At 30.4% G+C, this 23,141-nt stretch overlaps 1 protein-coding gene across 1 annotated transcript in view; it reads right to left on the minus strand.

Moving 5' to 3' along the window:
• Positions 1 to 3,503: 3,503 nt before the first annotated feature.
• LOC114334819 (uncharacterized) overlaps positions 3,504 to 23,141 on the minus strand; it is a 33,377-nt gene continuing 13,739 nt past the window's right edge. The window contains exons 3-6 of the mRNA XM_028284916.2: positions 22,841 to 23,034; positions 11,449 to 11,732; positions 9,202 to 9,495; positions 3,504 to 5,834 (exon numbers count right to left, since the gene is read on the minus strand). Of these exons, the coding sequence (XP_028140717.1) occupies positions 5,638 to 5,834; positions 9,202 to 9,495; positions 11,449 to 11,732; positions 22,841 to 23,034 (969 nt within the window). The 3' untranslated portion in view covers positions 3,504 to 5,637. The remainder of the gene's footprint in view (positions 5,835 to 9,201; positions 9,496 to 11,448; positions 11,733 to 22,840; positions 23,035 to 23,141) is intronic.

Consider the following 23,141-nt stretch of genomic DNA (forward strand, 5'->3'; position numbering starts at 1 on the left):
AATAAGTGTTGCCTTGTTTCGGGCGTATTCAGAAAATGTTTATTTATGATTTAAAATATAATTTTAAAGTAATATAAACGATTTGATTTCATTTTGTGGAAAATAAAACGTGTTTTATAATTATAGTTTTTTTTTAATTCATACAGAACAGTTTATTAAAAATATATACAATAAATCCGCCATCTATTAGACGATAGCCAAACTACATATATTAAATTACAGGATTCTTTCTTGTTTTGTGATGTAATAAATGTTGCCTATTTTCGGGCGTATTTGAAAATTGTTTTCGGGTGTAATAAGTGTTGCCTTGTTTCGGGCGTATTCAGAAAATGTTTATTTATGATTTAAAATATAATTTTAAAGTAATATAAACGATTTGATTTCATTTTGTGGAAAATAAAACGCGTTTTATAATTATAGTTTTTTTTGTAATTCATACAGAACAGTTTATTAAAAATATATACAATAAATCCGCCATCTATTAGACGATAGCCAAACTACATATATTAAATTACAGAATTCTTTCTTGTTTTGTGATGTAATAAATGTTGCCTATTTTCGGGCGTATTTGAAAATTGTTTTCGGGTGTAATAAGTGTTGCCTTGTTTCGGGCGTATTCAGAAAATGTTTATTTATGATTTAAAATATAATTTTAAAGTAATATAAACGATTTGATTTCATTTTGTGGAAAATAAAATGCGTTTTATAATTATAGTTTTTTTTAAATTCATACAGAACAGTTTATTAAAAATATATACAATAAATCCGCCATCTATTAGACGATAGCCAAACTACATATATTAAATTACAGGATTCTTTCGTTTTGTGATGTAATAAATGTTACCTATTTTCGGGCGTATTTGAAAATTGTTTTCGGGTGTAATAAGTGTTGCCTTGTTTCGGGCGTATTCAGAAAATGTTTATTTATGATTTAAAATATAATTTTAAAGTAATATAAACGATTTGATTTCATTTTGTGGAAAATAAAACGCGTTTTATAATTATAGTTTTTTTTTAATTCATACAGAACAGTTTATTAAAAATATATACAATAAATCCGCCATCTATTAGACGATAGCCAAACTACATATATTAAATTACAGGATTCTTTCTGGTTTTGTGATGTAATAAATGTTGCCTATTTTCGGGCGTATTTGAAAATTGTTTTCGGGTGTAATAAGTGTTGCCTTGTTTCGGGCGTATTCAGAAAATGTTTATTTATGATTTAAAATATAATTTTAAAGTAATATAAACGATTTGATTTCATTTTGTGGAAAATAAAACGCGTTTTATAATTATAGTTTTTTTTTAATTCATACAGAACAGTTTATTAAAAATATATACAATAAATCCGCCATCTATTAGACGATAGCCAAACTACATATATTAAATTACAGGATTCTTTCTTGTTTTGTGATGTAATAAATGTTGCCTGGTTTCGGGTGTATTTGAAAATTGGTTTAGGCGTAATAAGTATTGCCTGGCTTCGGGCGCATTCAGAAAATGTTTATTTATGATTTAAAATATAATTTCAATGTAATATAAACGATCCGATTTCATTTTGTGGAAAATAAAACACGTTTTATAATTGGATGCCTCAGAGGTCAAACGGTGTAAGTTAATTTTCTCTAAAAATGACTTATTGAAGTTTTAACACACATTAATATATATAACAATATTATTTCCTTGTTTGTATTTATGAACATATCAGTGGCGACGCGTGACTTATTCTGAAGTGTTAGTGTTACCAAAACCAGATGCAAAAAATCTTATTTAAAAAAATGAAGATATGGCTAAATGTATATATACACTCACCGGCACAAAATTCCGCCACCCAAAATTTTTGCTTAAGTTTGACAATCTATAACTTTATTATTTGTACTTCAATTTTAAAGATTCTTGCACGAGTTTGTACTTACATGTATTGATGTCAATTGTTATTATTCCGGTAACAATTATTGATTGTAGTTTGTAAAATAAAGGATATAAATTCAGTTCTGAAGCTATTTCCTTGTGGAATTTTTATAATCAACTATTTTCAATGGCAAATAAGCCACAATTTTACCAAAAAATGATTTTATTAACCTTTCGAAGGGAAAAGCGGGTTTCGTTGTTAAAATACAAAATACTACTAAAATAAACAAAAATGTTGTTGCTAAGTAAAAAAAGATTCTTCTAATAATTTATTTAATCTGACTCATTTATATTGGCAATTTAGACTCATAAATATTGGCAATATCATTTTAAAGTCTTCTACTTTAAAATGTATAATATACGTCTAAATTGCCAATATAAATGAGTCAGATTAAATAAATTATTAGAAGAATTTTTTTTTTACTTAGCAACAACATTTTTGTTTATTATAGTAGTATTTTGTATTTTGACAACGAAACCCGCTTTTCCCTTCGAAAGGTTAATAAAATCATTTTTTTGGTAAAACTGTGCCTTATTTCCCATTGAAAATACATATTGTTGAAATGAAAAATATTTTTTAAACTCTTAAATTTGACAGTTTTCTCTGAAAGACAGTTAACCAGTTTTTTTAATAGCCTAGGAAACTTATCTTTAGCTATTGTGGATTCATTCCTGCCTGGTCCTGTTTTTCATTCCTCAACTAGTTTGCGCCACATAATCATCATGGGTCTTGTTGCGTCTTGACATACATTTAAACTTTTTGGACAGCAGTTCTGATGATTGCAGAAAACCGTATAAATATTTATTTCAAATTTGCGAAATCCACATTTGGTCCTTCGAGCCGGATGCTGATGATTCTAACGTGCTATGTACTAAAAGTATAAGTCATAAAAAAGATTTTTCGGGATTCTATATTTTATATTATATAATTAATAAGGTATTACCAAAGAAGAAAGTAAAATAGTTAATTACTAATTTATTAATCATATTTCGTCACCATTTTCATATTTAGTTGTAATAGTTATTTCATCAGTGGTAAAAAAGACTTTAAAAAGTCCTAATAAAAAATTTTCATTTTTGACTTATACTCTTAATACATAGCGCTCTAGAATTAGTGCCCATAATAATTGGAAAAATTGTGTTCATTAATACCACGCGTGGTTGAGAACCCTGGTAGAAGTTTGTTTTGGATTGGAGACGATAGCTAACCGCTAGAAACACGTTTTGCAAGGCATGGTTCTTTCTATTCTCTTTGTGTGGATCAATATAATATGTATAATTTGTTGTTAGATGAGATATTGTTTCGTTTGGTCTTACTCTATGGAGATATTAGATAAAAAAAAGTAATTTCTAATATGTGGGGTGAATGGCAACAGTATTATTATGTTCCTATCCACCCCACATATCTCAAATTCATGACGTGAACCGTAATAATTGTTGTTAACAAAAAAAGTTAACAGGTAAATCAAAATACCCTCATGTTATATTGTTGTAAAGGTTAGAATAAACAAAAAAACAATACTCTTCAATCTATTTTGACATTTTGTACTTACTGAGAAAGTTTTTTAGGATAAGAATAATCCCCAAAATGAACGACTTCAATTTATTTATATTAACTCAAAACGAAACACTTATATTAACGAAACACAGCATGAAACTCAGTACAAACAAATCAAACAGTATATAAATCTATAAAAAAAATATAAAAAAAACATAAAAAAATATTATAATACTATTGGGGCTTATTAAATAATAGACTAGGAGCCGGTGTAGGTGAAATTTGCTAATCATTTTAGGCACAATAAGACCCTATAACTTAAATAGTAGAACCTAAAAGAAAACGTATGAACACTGTGCCGTAACTTTTTAGTGACACATGCGTCGACAGTGGCTCATCAAACTTTCCACTTATCGACGGGATAAATAAATTAAAAGGTACCTTCCCTAACTCCAACAATTAAATTTTTTCATTTTTAAAGTACTATATGATTAAAAAATAAGACAGCGTAATGTTAACCCATATAGCACACAACGTCCGATGTATGTCCATATAACGTACATTTAAAGTCCAAACGTCCATGGACCAATACTGGACGTACTATGTACGTACATTACGGGACGTCCATTGGACGTTTGATTTCAACGTACATTGGACATCCATTTGTGGTCCATGGATATTTTACACAAAACGCGACTATTATATTAAGTCCAAATACAAAATAAATGAGAATCTTCTTGACAACGTTGTCGCTCTTCGCGCTATCGGTCGTGAAAGGTAGTATTAGGCAGGTACTTTTAGGGGATTATCGCTGTTAATTGTTGTGGAATACTGAAGGATGGTTTATTTATGATAATTCACAGAATGGCAAACGCGCTTGTAATATACAACAACGGCACTGACTCTAAAAATAGTTTGGAACAGAAACAGAACATAGATTAAACCTCTTTTAATGTGCATGCTTCCTAGAGCGTCATTATCTGAATCTTGTCTTTATGAAAATACATCCTGTGATATATTTGTGTTTTCTGTTTATCGTGCAAGTGCAGTCGTGCATTAATGAAGTTCCTAGTTCCTATAATAAAGTATATATTATAATGAAGTTATAGTAAAGAGAAATAAAAAAGGTCTTTTGTGTAATATTTTTAAGTATAAGTTTAGTATTATAAGGAACTATTTCCTATAAAGGCTTTTTGCTATGTATTTACAAAATTATGGATACCAGATTGCTTTCTGAAAAGTGCCCTACAAATGTCCATAAGACGTACACTGAATGTACATAAGGTGTACACTGAAAGCTCCAATACAACGTACAATGTACGTTTGTAGCGGACGTTCTATGGACGTCCAATTTTGTGAACTCTGGACATTCGTTGGACGTCCATCGGATGTCCATTGTACCTTAGCGGGACGTCCATTGGACGTTCCAATGTACACAGATGTACGTCCATTGGATGTCCATAAAACGTACTTGTGCTATCTGGGAATCGAACACCCCCTTCCCCCTACATCAAAAACTTCATTTTTGATGCTGGAGGTCTATTTTTTTTCCTTTTTGTGTATTTTATCAAACACTGTTTTAAATTTTTTTCAGATTTTTCGTAAGGTTCGCCACCTTAAAAAATCCAAAAATCTGTTTTTATGGTGTTTATAGGGGTTTGAACATTGATTTGATCTATTTTGAAGTCTATAAACTAGGGACATGTGTTTGACTAAATTAAAAACATAGTGTTTGATAAAATACACAAAATAGAAAAAACAATGACATCTCCAGCCATCTCCAAAAAAAAGTTATACGCTTTTTCCAAAAAAAAAAAAATTTTTTGAGGTTATGTACACTTAACCTACGGATCTATAAAAAATAGTCATGTTTTGTGAAAGCATCAGTTTTGAAATTTTAAAATTTGCAACAAACCTAAAGAAATAAAAACGAAAAATGAAGTTTTTGGTAGTGGGGAAAGGGGATGGTGGGTTAAAATTACGCAGTCTTATTTTTTAGTCACATAGAACATAAAAAAATGAAAAAAATTAATTCTGGGAGTGAGAGAGGGTACCTTTTAATTTATTTATCTCGTCCATGAGTGGAAAGTTTGATGCGCCACTGTCGACGCATGTGCCACTAAAAAGTGTTCATACGTTTTCTTTTAGGTTCTACTATTTAAGTTATATGGTCTTATCATGCCTAAAAGGATTAGCAAATTTCACCTATAGCGGCTATAAAATATCTACAGACTTTCAGTAGGCTGCTGCACTTCCCTTGCCGGCCATGACCTCTTGAGACCTTCGAAGAATTCGTTGTTTGGTGCTCTTTCCAAATCCTTGACATCCAATGCCTCCATGTCCAAGTCGTTTCGTTGAAGACACTTTTTTGTTACCGCACTGGCAAGTTTATGTTGGTTGATATCCAGTAACATAGTGGGGCCTAAAACAATGGAATATGAAAATTTAGCATTTTGTAGTATACTTGGGACAATCTATAGAAAATATGTTTTAAGTGGTTATCAAAATATAATATCAAAATATAATATAAAAAGAAAACTGACATACTCAAAATGTTGATATTTTCAACGAAAACATTTCGTTTATAAATTCGCAAAGTGTGTGTGTTATTGCGTTGCCGCTCCTGCAATACTCACATCAGATTTATCGATGGATTCTTATGAAGATTTTTCTTCTGAATCCAAATCTGAAAACGGCATTTCGATATTTCTAACCGTCTTCGAGATAATCGACCTCAAAGTCTAAAATGTGACGTTACAATCGTTTGCTATTAAGTAGGATAGTTTTTTAATCTCGATTTGTTAAGCAAATCATAAGTTATTTACATTTGAGTTTGACACTTCGTGAATGTCAAACTAAATTTTAAATTTAAATCAAAGAAGAAAAAGAAGATTGTTTATTGATAGACAGTTACCCCTAGCGTGAATTTTTTTATCTTGTCATGTTTTTCCCACACCAACCAAAATTGCCCGTTAACTAAAGAAGAAGAAGAAGAAGAAGAAGAAGAAGAAGAAGAATCAAATTGTACAATGTAGTAACTCCAAATTGTAAGTGAATAAGGGATTTTTTCCTTATTCCGCGACGATGAGCTGGCCAAATACCCAAGTAGGTGGAGGCCAATAAACTAAAGAAGAAGAAGAAGAAATTTTAAATTAAGTATTAATAAATCATCAATGACATTTGATAGTGAATTTAATTATTAAATAAAATAAATAAGACGTTCAAAAATACAATTTGAGTAAATTTTAAAAGAAATAATTTATTAGCAGCTTTAAAAGGGTTTATACGAGTATACGGCCTCCCCTTTACGATAAATGGACCATTTGCTATGAAATTAAAATATAGTCGGTTCACTAAACTCGACACAACTGGCTAGTGATTTTAGTAGGTAATTTTTTTGCCTTTTGCGAATTTTGCCACAATTGGCAAAATTACTAATTATTTAGTAATTATTAACTAATCAGTAATCATTTTTTTGCCAAATTGGCAATATTATTGACTAAAATCACTAGCCAGTTGTGTCTTGAGTTTAGCGAACCGACAGTATATGAAATAATATTGTTTGGTATAAAAAATTATGGTCTGATATGTGCACCATCCTTATAATAATGGAAAAAAATATTTGAAAATTTTTCTCAAATTGTGGATACCAACAACATTTTAATTTATAACTCTTTTATTTTTAATTTGACGAATTTTCAGCATTTTCAGCTTGTTTCTTTATTAAATCAGATATAGTTTTCTTGGTTTTGCTCCTTACACAATTAGAAACATTCACTTATCCATAATCTTTGTTGTTAATTTATAAATTTTAACAGTTTAAGTGCCGGTTGTTCGAACACTAATCAAAAATGGAATCCACTTAATATCAAATATTTGTTTACAATTATATTTGATTAAGCGTACTTCTGACAGATGTCACATTTTGAGGTTATGTTGACTGATTTATTTTATTATTTTGGTTTTAATTTAAAATAAACCATAATTAAACTCTGTCTGATGTTAATTTCTTGTTTTTACTTACAAATCAATAATAATAATAAGCAATTTTTTATAATTTAAGAGCTGCGGCTATATTTTAATTACTGCTCTACCTACAATCAATGAATGATTAATATTTTGCATGTATTTTTGATGTCTCGATTTGATTCCCATCAAGAAAATTGATTACAATTAACTGATTGATTATAATCAACTTCTTGATTAGCGTTCGAACAACCGGCCCTAAAACTTACAGTTAAATTAGGTCTAAAAATCCATTTATGTCTTCCCTGAAAATATTGTTTTTTGAGTTGCGACACTTTTCTTTCGGATGAGCAGTTTGGCCAAAATGTTGGTACACATTATACATGGTGTTTCGTTAAAAACGTAAAATCTCTGAGTTGTAGATTCTAGACCTCAAAATATTAAGATTTGACCCAAATCACTTAAATACGGATGTGAATCCTGGGTACTAAATAGACAACAGAAAAGTATGATACAGGCGACAGAAATGAGGTATCTACGCAGAGTTCAAGGAGTCACTAGAAGGGATACTGAGGAGAATACTAGGACCTGTGAGGGAAAACCGAATCTTCAAAAGTCGATACAACAAAGAGCTTTATAAACTTTATAGGAAACACCCCTGTCAGACTTCATTAGAATACAAAAATTGTAATAGACCGGACATGTGATAAGAATGGGATAGGATAGGCTACCAAAAAGAGCACTGAATGCTAGATGCAGGGAAAGAGACCGGTTGGAAAGCCAAGAAAACGCTGGGAAGACACAGTAAACAGCGACGCACAAGTCCTTTTAGGAGTCCGTGCATGGAGAAGACCAGCCACAGACAAGCAAGGGTGGAGGCAAAAATAAAGGAGGCCAAGGCTCAATTTAGGGTGTAGGCAACCAAGTGACGTCAATAACGTCGAGGAAACGTCAGTTTTTGGTTGAATATATACACGTGTTTGAACATTACGTCATATAGACGTCTTTTGTAGGTGATTTTAAATACCTAAGATTAATGACGTTAAAATAAGTTTTAAAAACGTTTTCATTTCAGACAGCCTAAGTCCGACGTCACAAAATTGATAGGAGCTTAAATGTATGATCATAAGAAATTTTTCATTTGTTGTTTACGTGCTTTGTGCGGTAAAATAAGACTTTTCATTTAGATATTTAGTTAAACAAAGGTGTTAATTAAGAGATTTTTATTCGTTTTTACTCCAGTGAGTTAGTTTAATGCAGTAATTCTTCTCGAAATCTTCTTGAAATTTTGAGGTTATTTGATTCTTTTTGATTTATTCAGTGGATAGCGTTAAATTAAGATATGCTGGATAATTTGTTAATAAATTATATATTAGTTAATATGTTGTTTCAGTTTTGACACAGTAAGTATATCTACCTATATAAAAAGTGAAAATTCTACAATAGATATGTTGCATTGAAGGTATTGTAATTCTATAAATTTAGAGAGTATTCCATTTGGTTTTACTTTTAGCCTATGGGCTAAATTTAAAACAGTTAAATGAAAAAATTGCAATACCAACAATGCCCATACAAATAATTATTGTGTATTTTTAAAACCACAAAATGAAAAATAAATCTAAAAAACCGACATAAATACGTTTTTGATATCACGTATTTAAAAGGTGATAAAAATGACGTCAATTATGGTGGGACAAATTCACGTGACTTTCAACGTCTAAAAAACGTGATAAACTGACGTGGTTTGGTGATAATTATGACGTCTTTTCAACGTTTTGTAAACGTTATTTGGTATTAAGTGTACTAAATATCTGAATACTTACCCAGAGTTGTCCCTGTTTTTGCACCAGGATTTTCTATTATCAAACTATTAAAGAAATTGCTGAAGTCATCTTGTATGATTGGTTCCTTTGGACATTTCGGTTCCTCGTACTTATGTGGAGTAACATAACCATCATATGGTAATGAAGCCATGATAAGACATTTTGGCTCATAGTCCAAATTTGGAATGAGAGCATAAAATCTTGCCTTCGTGTTTTTGGCGTATACTTTTCTGACTATGCCATATATATTTTTCTCTGCCATCACCTTTACCAAATGGGTAAATAGTTGAAAAGCTGGAAAGAGAAAGAAATAGTTTTATTTATGTTACTTTGTATGTACTATATATTAACTATATTTTGACCCCCCTGTAAACTGTTTTGTTTACAGAATTAGAAAAAAATGGAAAATACAAAAGTTACACGATTTTTTATGTAGTTTTCGAAAATGATAGTAGAAGAACAAAGAAGGTGCAAACAAAATGGCCGCAGATGCTAACTTTGTTAAAAAGTTAATTTGTTGCTTCGCAAACTGCAAAATAAGTGAAAATCGTTATTTGTTAATAACTTGTACTAAAACTACTTTAGAACTTTAGGGTTTCACTCAAAGTTGTGTATTGGGGTACTTAACAAACCCGTAAAATTTGAGACCGATCCATTAATTAGTTTAAAAATTATTCTATTTGTTTAACCCAGAGACCTTTATTTTGCAATAACATAAGACAGAAAATAATGAAGATAGGGCAATTCTGCGTATGCCAAATGAAAGTAGAAAACTAATGCTATCAAAATGTACTAAAAAAAGATAAAAAAATTCTATTCAGACTATCATTATTAATCATAGAAAAAGTTAAGTTATACTTTAATAAATAAATTATCTTCAATAAATAATTATCTAATAAAAATAATTTATTTATTAAAGTGAACTTTAACGTTTTGTATGATCATTAATGATACTATGATTAAAAAAATAGATTTTTGTAAAAAAAATATTTTTTCAAGAATTGTTTAAACAAATCAGACTGATTATTGATTAAGAAATTTATAAACAAATTGCAAATTTGTAATGTACGTAGAAATTGCATACAGATTAAAAAAAGAAAGATGAAAATCCATTGAGTTGATCCAGAGATACAGAAAATTGTATTATTTTGAAATTGCTTTTTCGGTATTGTAACTCGGTGGATTCGTAGATTCCCCCTAGTAACCGTTTGAACTACAACTTTGAAAAATCGTAGAGGGAGCTGTGAAGATACAATGTTTATGAAAATTTTTTAACAAAAAATACAAATCCCATTATTGAAAATGGCATCAATGAAATTCCTTAATTATTATAAACAAATTAGCTGTGAATTAAAAAAAAAACAAATGGTTAACTTTGTCCCTAATAAACCCAGGCAGAATTTTTTTATATGAAAATTCGTGTTAAAATACTAGCTTTCCGAATATATAAAGAGATTGTTCATACGGACAATATTTGTCAAGTTATACTAAATGTTTATAAACTACAAAATTTCAAAAATTTGGTATTAGGATTTTTGATTATATTGATTAATTTTTTCATCTTTTTTTAATACATTTTGATGCTATCAGTCTTCTACTTTCGTTTGGCATACTCAGAATTGCCCAATGTTTATTATTTTCTGTCTTATGTTATGGCAAAATAAAAGTCTCTGGGATAAACGAATAGAATAACTTTTAAACTAATTAATGGATCGGTCTCAAATTTTGAGGGTTTGTCAAGTACCAAAATAACCAACTTTGGGTGAAACCCTAAAATTATAAGTTAAATTTAGTAAAAGTTATTAACAAAAATCGATATTTTGCAATTTGTGAAGCAACAAATTAACTTTTTAACTTTCAAAAATCGGTATTTTGAAGGTTTTTCAATGTTCTAAAAAATTAAATTTTGTAGTTTTATGTCAATTGTTTAGCTTTTGAATAGGGTGCAAAAAATCGCGATTTTTGCAATAAATTGTTAATAATTAAAAAACGGACGCGAACTCTAGGCAGGAAACAGGTAGGTTTTCTTCCTATAGGTCTACAATAACTAAAAAAGCAGTCAGCTACCTGGATCTTTGAGTGTCCTGAGAAAATCCTTATTACCTTGGACTAATAGCCTTATGCTCATTTAGCATAAGGCTATACCATATTAAAACAAACATTTAAATCGGACAACAGGTTTAGGAAAGTGGAGATATATTATCTCCACTCTATTAATACTCTACAATATATAACAAGATTACTAACCTTCACCTGTATCGTCAATTTGGTCGGGCAGAACGTAAAAAGTCTCTTTTCCTCTCAAGAGGGTTTCAGGAAAAAATTTTGCATGACTGAATCCGATGACATCGAAAGATCTCACAGTTTCGGTTTTGAACATGTTGTCATCCACTTGTATGAATTTTCCATGAAAGGAAATACCTCTTACCATGTCATCTTCATTGACTAGAACATTTCTATCTTCTGCCAGGGCTCTGACGAAACTCCTGGAGACTGAAGAAATCAGTTTTAATTGGACCTTCTCGTCGCTCCTGTATAAGATAAATATACCTATTAATATTAAAAAAAAAAAACTTATACAAAAAATATTTTTTTATAAACATAACACCCATGTATTATAATATGAACCCTCTGTATAAATCATAATTTAAATAAGATTATTAACCTTTGGGGTATTGAACAGATATAAAAACAATAGTTTATAGTTTTGTATCACATGTTTATTATGCGTGAACTTGAACTATATTTGTTATGATTTAGATCGGTATAAAAACATGCTGAGCAATCAGTATGGGGATATAGACAGATAATTATTATTGTAGTCAGCACATTGTAGTAAAAAGCACAAAACTTTGCGAAAACCTCAAAAAAATAAAGGAAGAATAAAAATTTGTGGATACGTAGTTGAAAATATTTATTATTACATACAGTCCCTGGCCATATTATTATGACCACCTATGATTTTTTATAGAAATCAACTATTTCACTAAGTATATTATGGATTATTATGGATTCGACCATTACTTGATGGAAGTTCATTTTATCTAACAATAAAACACTGAAAACGTTTGTTTTCTATATTTCCACAAAATTTATTATAACTATGTGACTACAGTTGTTTCGGCATAGTGCCTTTCTCAAGTGATATAGTTTACAATGTGTTTGCCTTTATAAGTCTCTAACTGAAGAGGTTGAGGAGTGGGGAGCTGTTTGTCGTCTCGAGTTGGTCATTCAGAATTATATCTGTATTTTTCAGTTTATTAATTTCCATACATTCTAATAAAGATAGCTTAAGGCCTTTATTCTGAATATGAGGAATTTGAAACTCTTCATTGAAAGAATGATTATGGTCTAGAAGGTGAAGTGCGTATGTAGAAGTGCCTGACTGTTGAAAGCCCTTTTGTGTTCTGCTATCCGTTTTGTCAAAAGTTCTGCCAGTTTGACCGATGTACGTTTTCGGACAGTCACCACAAGTTAGTTTGTACACACCACTCTGTAGTTGCTTTCTTTTTCGTGTGTACAAACTAACTTGAGGTGACTGTCCGAAAACGTACATCGGTCAAACTGGCAGAACTTTTGACAAACGGATAGCAGAACACAAAAGGGCTTTCAACAATAAAAAAAAAACAGACACTTCTACATACGCACTTCACCTTCTAGACCATAATCATTCTTTTAATGAAGAGTTTCAAATTCTGCATATTCAAAATAAAAGCCTTAAGCAATTATTTTTAGAATCTATGGAAATTAATAAACTGAAAAATACAGATATAATTCTGAATGACCAACTCGAGACAAACAGCTCCCCACTCCTCAACCTCTTCAGTTAAAGACTTAAAAAGGCAAACACATTGTAAACTATATCACTTGAGAAAGGCACTCTGCCGAAACAGCTGCAGTCATATAGTTGTAATAAATTTTGTGGAAGTATAGAAAACAAATGTTTTCAGTGTTTTATTGTTAGATAAGTATATTTTGTTTAAAAATTACTTCTAAATTTAATTTTGTTGTGTAATGTTACTGTTATACATTAACTATAATATATTTAATAATAAACAGCAATAAAATATTTGAAAATATTTTATTAGATATTTATATATTTATCCCATATATATTATACAGGGTGTCTGCGTAACTTGGAACCATAAGGGAATTTTTTTTAATATCAATTTTACGAAAAAAAGTCATTCTTTATAAAGTGCTCTGCATAGTCTAAAACCTAAGATGCAATCATCAGATATCAAATTTTGTCAACAGTATACGAGGTATGTCAAAAAATATTAATTTCGGTCAAGAGAAAACTACCTTTATATTTCAAAATATCAAAAAATTTTATTATGAAAAGTTATTTGTAATAAAAAACCATATTCAAATATGCAATAACAGCCTTCTACGTGAAAAAAAATTTCTGAGGTTTTCCTAAATTACCGATTCTGAACATCATTTTTATTTATTAGACATGTAATAACTCTTTTATTAATAATTTTAGGAAAAAAACTTATTCTTCATAAAAATCTGTGCATGGTCTAACCTCAAGATAAAACCATCAGTTTTCCAAGTTTGTTAATTTTATACGAGGTGTGTCAAATAATATGAGTTTAGAAAGAATATAGAAAGAATTATTTCTAAATTCATATTATTTGACACACCTCGTATAAAATTAACAAACTTGGAAAACTGATGGTTTTATCTTGAGGTTTAGACCATGCACAGATTTTTATGAAGAATAACTTTTTTTCCTAAAATTATTAATAAAAGAGTTATTACAGGTCTAATAAATAAAAATGTTGTTCGGAATCAGTAATTTAGGAAAATCTAGAAATTTTTTTTCACGTAGAAGGCTGTTATTGCATATTTGAATATGGTTTTTAATTACAAATAACTTTTCATAATAAAATTTTTTGATATTTTGAAATATAAAGGTAGTTTGCTCTTGAGCGAAATTAATATTTTTTGACATACCTCGTATACTGTTGACAAAATTTGATATCTGATGATTGCATCTTAGGTTTTAGACTATGCAGAGCACTTTATAAAGAATGACTTTTTTTCGTAAAATTGATATTAAAAAAGTTTCCCATATGGTTCCAAGTTACGCAAACACCCTGTATATAAATCCCATAAAAAATATTTGGGTGCTTTTAAAATGAGAAATTTCCAGTGAAAAGGTCACCAACAAACTTGTTTTGACTAATGAACTAATAAATCATTGGAACCACAATGAAAAATTGAGGCAAAGTGAAATTAACTGCATTCAAAGTATGCCAAGACGGGTACTAGCGGTAATCAAAGTTAAAGGGGGCTCAACAAAATATTAAAAAAATATAAATGTGTGATATTTTCAAATGTTTTATTGCTGGTTAATATTAAATATATTATTATATATAGCAATAAAACATTTCAAAATATCACACATTTATATTTTTTTAATATTTTGTTGAGCCCCCTTTAACTTTGATTACCGCTAGTCATACTTTGAATGCAGTTAAATTCACTTTGCTTTAATTTGTCATTGTGGTTCCAATGATATATTAGTTCTTCAATCAAAACAATTGTGTCTGTGACCTTTTCACTGGAAATTTCTGGTTTTAAAAGCTCCGAAATATTTTCTATGTGATTAAGGTCAGGAATTCAACGAAATACTTACTAAAGAATATATAAATATGTATTATTTTCAAATATTTTATTGCTGTTTATTATTAAATATACAGGGTGCGCCAAACCTCTGGTCTTCTTTGATTACGGCTAAACTATGAGATATACAAAAACATGTTTATAACAAAACTAATGTGTATCAAAGAGGTCTATAATTTAAAATTATTTTCAATTATACAGGGTGAGTCAGAACGACGGTATGAACCAAAGTTGTATTTTTTTAAATGGAACACCCTGTATATTAAATCATTTTTGAATATATTATTTAAAAATATGAAAAATTTGTATAAGGTCTTATAGGCCTGAAGTTAATAATTTTCAAAATATTTACATTTTTATTGAGAAAAATGGTAATATTTATAGGGTTGTGGATTATGTTTCCAAGGAAATAAAAATTTAGGTGATAGGTCAAAGTTTTTAAAATACAGTGTTATTTTTAAATAATTTAATATTTTTTACTTTTAGCCATAAAATATACACTGTGATCACTATTTGCAAATACAAAATTTTCTCATTTTTTTTAATGGGACACCCTGTATATTAGTTTTGCGTTTGGTAGTAAATATTACAACCTTTCTTTTGGTATAAGGTTGTATGTACCTCGCATGTTTCGTTTTGTAGATATTTTAAAAAAACTATAGATTTTACGTTTTTGCGGATTTTTTATTTAAAAATTTTTTTGCAAAAAAAATAATTATAATCTGGTTTTAGAAACATACACGAAAATATAAAATATGAAAATAAAAACGTAATTAAAGATTAAAATAAATCGTATGCTAGTACAATTCAATTGAATTTAATAACTTTAAAATATTTTACAAAAAATATTTTACCTTATTAATGAATACATAAATTAGTTACTAAATTAAATAAACAACCAAATTTTAAATCAATCGTAGTAATTCTTCTACTGCAGCAACTTTCCTGTACCAAATTAATTGTTAGTTATATTGTATTTACGAGTAAGATCAGTTAATAACTTTTTAATTTACCTACATCTTGAGAACGTATAAAGTATGCTTTGAAACAAATGAACGTTATGGAAGTATATATTAAGAAGTAAATAGTATCTATGTACCTACTCGTGTCACAAAAGCTGGTAATAATTTCTAATGGTTTCGCCCAAAACAAATGTCATATCTAAAAATTTTTCGGTTAAAAAATTAAAATTTAAAATATAAAAAATCGTTACAAAAATTTCAACTACAAAAGTATTACCAGTTTTTGTGACACCAGTAAATACTATTTATATTAATAAATAATTTGGATGATACATTTAACATTCATTTGTTTCAAAGCATACTTTATAATAATTTTTATATTCTCAAGATGTATGTAAGTAAATTTAAAAGGTAAATTAAAAGTTTAACTAAATACAATTTAACTAACAATTAATTTGGTACAGGAAAGTTGCTGTAGTAGAAAAATTACTACGGTTGATTTAATATTTGGTTGTTTATTTAATTTAGTAACTAATTTATGCATTCATTAATATGGTAAAATATTTTTTGTAAAATAATTTAAAGTTATTAAATTCAATTGAGTTGTACTAGCATACGATTTATTTTAATCTTTAATTACGTTTTTATTTTCATATTTTATATTTTAGTGTATGTCTCTAAAACCAGATTATAATTATTTTTTTTGCAAAAAAAATTTTAAATAAAAAATCCGCAAACACGTAAAATCTATAGTTTTTTTAAAATATCTACAAAACGAAACATGCTAGGTACATACAACCTTATACCAAAAGGAAGGTTGTAATATTTACTACAAAACGCAAAACTAATATATAGGGTGTCCCATTTAAAAAAAAATGAGAAAATTTTGTATTTGCAAATAGTGATCACACTGTACATTTTATGGCTAAAAGTAAAAAATATTAAATTATTTAAAAATAACACTACCTCTTTGATACACATTAGTTTTGTTATAAACATTTTTTTGTATATCTCATAGTTTAGCCGTAATCAAAGAAGACCAGAGGTTTGGCGCACCCTGTATTATAGTTAATGCATAGCATTAATATTACATAATAATATTAAATTTAAAAATAATTTTTAAACAAAATGTACTTAGTGAAATAGTTGATTTTTATAAAAATTCATAGGTGGTCATAATAATATGGCCAGGGACTGTATATAAGAAACAGTTTACAATTCTACATCTCCTACAAAAATTGGGAAACCCACTTCTCGGGGGTGAAAAAATATACAATCAAAATAAGCCTCTTGAGGTCAGTCAAATAAGTATCTTCCCGGCTTAAGAGAGAGTTGTACTTGAAGTGAATTAAATTTATTATTTGGCGACTACATATCGTTTAAAAATTTATGTTAAAAAAGTTTATTTATTAAAAATTAACTTCCAAAATTCGCGCATTTAGATCTGAATTGCAATTTCTTTTGTATAGTGAAGTCACTGAAGGTAAAAATCAACTATTACCTTCAATTTCGGTGAACCTTCATCGATTTTCGCGAAAATTGGTTAGTGGTTAGAGGATACTTCAAGAAACAAAGGTGACATGGTGCCAAGTTGCGCCTGTACCCTGAGGGTGGATACCGCTCCCTCTGGAGGGTGAAAATTATTTTTTTTAAGTAACTCCACAAATCGATAGAAGGACAAATTATAAGCAGAACTTGTTATATAAATTTATTACAATAAATCATAAATCAATACTTTTTGAGTTATTCCAGATCAAAGATTTTGATTTTTCGCGAAAAAATGCATGTTTAAAAGGGATTTTTCGTAAATCACTCAAAAATTGTAAGTTTTTACAAAAAAGTTTTCATATTAAGGTGTAAGAGAGAATATTATGAAGAGAAATGTATGGGAGAGTAAACTGAAGAAATAGAGACAGAAGGAACCATCGAACAGACACCAGCAAAGGAAAACCAAAAGGAAGAAATAAGCACAGAAGAATTAAGAGAAACGGTAAGTAGAATAAAAATAGGAAAAGCGAGCGGAGCAGATAAAATTGATCCCGAAATGATAAAATGGATAGGGAAAGACGGAAGGAAGTGGGTGCTGGAAATAATGAGAGAAGCATGGAGAACAAACAAAATGCCGAGAGAGTGGGAAAAAACCTACTGATCCCAATTCACATCTTGAACATCAGATCGAACAACTGCAAAATACACGTATTCAATATTTTTGAAAAATCTTTCAAATGGCACCAAACACGACTCCCCACGAAGGTGGGATGGGGGGTTACTTTAAAATATTAAATAGGAACCCCCAATTTTTATTGCAGATTTGGATTATTTATGTAAAAATAGGCAACTTGAAAGTCCCCCACTTTATGGAAAATTTAACTTTTTTTCGGACCTACTCTTCACAACCCAATAGGTCCCCATAACACTCAAGTAACTGCAAATTTAGCATACTTTCCTCCACTACTACTATGCTTTGTGAAGGCTAACGTTATAGACGGAGAGGCAGCGCTGAAAAATCTATTTGAATTTACTAAAGCTAGATTTTTCACAGTTGATTACTGTGAGTGTGTAGAGAAACATACTGCTGTAGGTCAAGCGAAACGTAGAACAGGGGTTCTACGGGGTTCAGGGGGTAACAGGGGAACAGGGTGAAAATCAAATTTAAATGAAAAGCTGCATTTTGGTGGGGGAGAATGTTGTATTTTCATTTAAATTTGAATTAACTTATTTACACGAGGAAGGCAAATAGTCCCAACTCTAGTTATTTTGCCTTTTATCGCGATAGAAAAGAGGTTTGCTTTAATGAGTGCAAAAACTGGAGCCTAGTAGTGTTCGTCAAAAGTAAGAGAAGCTAGTGCCTCTACAATCAATGGCTCGCAAGTTGTTCTACAATCAACAGCTCGTAAGTTGCCACTCAACCAACGGCTCGCTCGTTTGCCGGTGTAAAAGCCTAGCTGGTAAGGCTTTTTTCGTGTATGGACTTGGTGCAGTGTTAAATGCAGCTGAGGGCCCTCTTGAAGACCAAATGCAGGGATTGAATTGGTAAGTGGACCTCTTTGCGCCTCATTTAATTATTCTATTCCTTTTTTGCTCATAAGTTTTTTATTGAACCGGTGTCAGAGCTCCTTTAGAAACCAAAGAATCAGCCCCTATTTGAGATCCTAACATCAAAGATCGCACAACTGAGAGGGTATCAAAGTTGCTTTCCTACGAAGGTAATTATTTCCATTTACTAAGGCTGAAAAGCAGTACACACATTCTAAATTAAATATAAATAAAAGTTATTATAGTCGGTCAGCTGTATGACGGGACAGAGCCGGTCGGACGGCCCCAATAGTCGATTGAGGAAATGAAGCATTTTGGCTCGCAATTTTTTCGTCCAGCATGGATTTACTTGAAATTTTCACAGAAGGTAGGAAATAGTCCAAGGATCATTTTCTATATCATGCCGCTATCATACGCTAAAACCTTGGGGGTGGTTGCCACCCTATCTCGGGGGGTGGGAATTTTTTATTACATTTTAGCCATGTAATTCGATGGAAAAAGTGATTCTAAGAAAAAAATGTTTTTTACATTTTCTTCGTAAAACTAATATTTTTCGAGTTATTCGCGCTTGAAAATAACAGTTTTTCGACGAAAAAATCGACTTTTTAGAAGGTTTTTTTTGAGAATATCTCGAAAAATATGCATTTAATCAAAAAACAGTAGATATCAAAATTGTATCTTTTAGTAACACAAACCAAACTCTTTTCCAATAATATCTATAAGACCAATACAAACCGAGATACGGCATGTTAAAGGTTAGCTTTTTTCGTCAAATGCATAATTTGAAATATTTTTTTCAAGTATACAATTAGACCTTTCAAAAAAAAATAAAAAGTTTCTAGCATGAAAATTAAGCGACTTATAATAAAAAAAATTTCGGTACCTGCTTTTCTCGACGAAAAAATTAGTGAAAACAACCCCCTAACTACCTTACTAATTCAAAATTTGTCTTCACCTTTCTGTAGTTCTTTTTATTTATATTATCAATACACTTAAGGAGTTTTACCTATTTAAAATGGCTAATTTTGGAAAAATATTATATCTCACTGTGTACTGATTTTCAGCCTTAGTAAATGGATTTAATTACCTTCGTAGGAAAGCAACTTTAATGCCCTCTCAGTAATGAGACCCCTCAAAAACGATTTTGTAGGATTTTTAAAGAGCTATAAGACTGTGTAAATTAAATTCCGTAAGATGCTTTAGTTTTTAAGTGGGGCGGTTTTAAAGGGCTCGAATAAGGGGGTGTTTGCTGGTAAATAAAGGTTTTAAACAGCTATATCTGGCTAACTATTCACTGTAATGAAAACCTATGTACAGGGTAATTTTAGTCAGTAAAAAAGCTACAATTTAGTAGTTTATAATTTTTTTTCATATCTTCAGTATTTTCGGAGATATATTAAAGTAAATGGTGAAAAATACCAAATTGCAAAAAATCAATTTTTCTTTAAACTCCAATTTTTCCAAAATTAGGCATTTTAAATAGGTCAAACTCCTTGAGTGTATTGATAATATAAATATAAAAGGAACTACAGAAAGGTGAAGACCAATTTTGAATTAGGAAGGTAGTTAGTGGTTTGTTTTCACTGATTTTTTCGTAGAGAAAAGCAGGTACCGACATTTTTTTATTATAAGTCGCTTAATTTTCATGCTAGAAACTTTTTATTATTATTATTTTTTTAAAGGTCTAATTGTATACTTGAAAAAATATTATTTAAGTTTTCCTCGAAAAATGCAAATTTTTCCCATTATTTGGCTTTGAATATTTCAAATTGTGCATTTGACGAAAAAAGCTAACCTTTAACATGCCGTATCTTGGTTTGTATTGGTCTTAAAGATATTATAGGAAAAGAATTTGGTTTGTGTTACTAAAAGATACAATTTCGATATCTACAGTTTTTTTGATTAAATGCATATTTTTCGAGATATTCTCAAAAAAACCTTCTAAAAAAGTCGATTTTTTCGTCGAAAAACTGTTATTTTCAAGCGCGAATAACTCGAAAAATATAAGTTTTACGAAGAAAATGTAAATAACATTTTTTTCTTAGAACCACTTTTTACATCGAATTACATGGTTAAAATGTAATAAAAAATACCCACCCCCGAGATGGGGTGGCAACCACCCCAAAGTTTTAGCGAATGATAGCGGCATGATATAGAAAATGATCCTTGGACTATTCCCTACCTTCTGTGAAAATTTCAAGTAAATCCATCCTGGACGAAAAAATTGCGAGCCAAAATGCTTCATTTCCTCAATCGACTATTCGGGCCGACCGACCGGCTCTGTCCCGTCATACAGCTGACCGACTATAATAACTTTTATTTATATTAATGGAAATAATTACCTTCGTAGGAAAGCAACTTTGATACCCTCTCAGTAACCCCTGTTCTACGTTTCACTTGACCGACCGCAGTATGTTTCTCTACACACTCACAGTAATCAACTGTGAAAAATCTAGCTTTAGTAAATTCAAATAGATTTTTCAGCGCTGCCTCTTGGTCTATTATATTTTTGTAAAAATGGTATATCCGTAAAATAAATAAATAAATAATTCAATTTACAAAAATCCACGAGGAAAATAAAATTCCTGTAGCTGGCTGTATACCATAAATCACAAAAAACGAGTTTTTTTGTAAAAGGTGTATCCTAAATAAGGGTTACATTAAATGACAGAACGTTTTCGGATTACAAAATCCATCATCAGTGTTACTAAAAGCCAAAAAATAGCATGCCTGAGCCACCAAAATGTTTTGGGTAGTTTTGGTGGTTTTTTACCCAAAACATTTTGGTGGCTCAGGCATGCTATTTTTTGGATTTTAGTAACACTGATGATGGATTTTTTAATCCGAAAACGTTCTCGCATTTAATGTAACCCTTATTTAGATAATTTTAAATATACCTTTTACAAAAAAATCTTGTATTTTTTTAAATAAATACAAGTAATTGGACTTCGTAAGTCCTAGGTTTTCACCCAAAGTAATCGAAAGTAGAACTGGAAGACGATATTTGAATTTTACGTGTAACTTTGCGTGGATTGATATACGAATTTACTAATTTTGAGTCATTCTTACTAAACTTTGACATTTGTCACCTCATTTGTGATTCTACCCGGTATAATGGCAGAGGAGTTACATTGGCGGTCCTACGGACCGACGGAAAGATTGCCCAGGTCAAATATCTCACCTTAGTACCATCCTTGGATTATCAGCTTTTATTTGACACCTCATTTGTCATTCTACCTGGTATAATGACGGAGAAGTTATATTCGCGGTCGTACGGACCGACGGAAAGACAGCTTAGGTCAAATATCTCACCTTTAGTACCATCTTTGGATTATAAGCTTTCATTTGACACCTCATTTATCATTCAAGCTGGTATAACGATGGAGGAGTTATATTCGCGGTCGGAGGGACCGACGTACAGACCGCCTAAGTTAAATATCTCATCTTTAGTACCATCCTTGGATTATCAGCTTTCATTTGACACCTCATTTGTCATTCTACCTGGTATAATGACGGAGGAGTTATATTCGCGGTCGGAGGGACCGACGCACAGACCGCCTAGGTCAAATATCTCACCTTTAGTACAATCCTAGGATTATCAGCTTTCATTTGACACCTCATTTGTCATTCTACCTGGTATAATGACGGAGAAGTTATATTCGCGGTCGTACTGACCGACGCACAGACCGCCTAGGTCAAATATCTCACCTTTAGTACCATCCTTGGATTATAAACTTTCATTTGACACCTCATTTGTCATTATACCTGGTATAATGATGGAGGAGTTATATTCGCGGTCGTACAGACCGACGGACAGACCGCCAAGGTCAAATATCTCACCTTTACTACCATCCTTGGATTATCAGCTTTCATTTGACACCTCATTTGTCATTCTAGCTGCTATATTGCCGGAGGAGTTGTGGTTACGGACAGACGGACGTGGATCATACAAAGATTTCACATTTTTTCAAAATGGGTGAAAACAAAAAATATGTAAAATAATTTACCTATATATTTTAGATGTGGATACTGGAAGGGAAAAGTTGGTTCCAAATGCTAATGGTACTTTCCAAGGCTGCATCCCTGCTGAGTTTTTGTAACTGAACAACAGATTGAGACCAATTTTAGTATTGCACATAACACCGTTGCTGACACTCTTTACTAACTTTTTGGCAGTAGATAAATTTTGATTACCATCAGGCTAGGAACAAGAAAAGAGAATTAGAAAATAGTACAGTAAAAAAATAAATAATATCTTTACGAGCATGGGCGTAAAATGTCGCCTGTCAAAATGTTCAATGTGTTTTA

Source organism: Diabrotica virgifera, chromosome 9 (assembly GCF_917563875.1).
Source record: "Diabrotica virgifera virgifera chromosome 9, PGI_DIABVI_V3a".
In the NCBI taxonomy this organism is placed as follows: Eukaryota; Metazoa; Arthropoda; class Insecta; order Coleoptera; family Chrysomelidae; genus Diabrotica; species Diabrotica virgifera.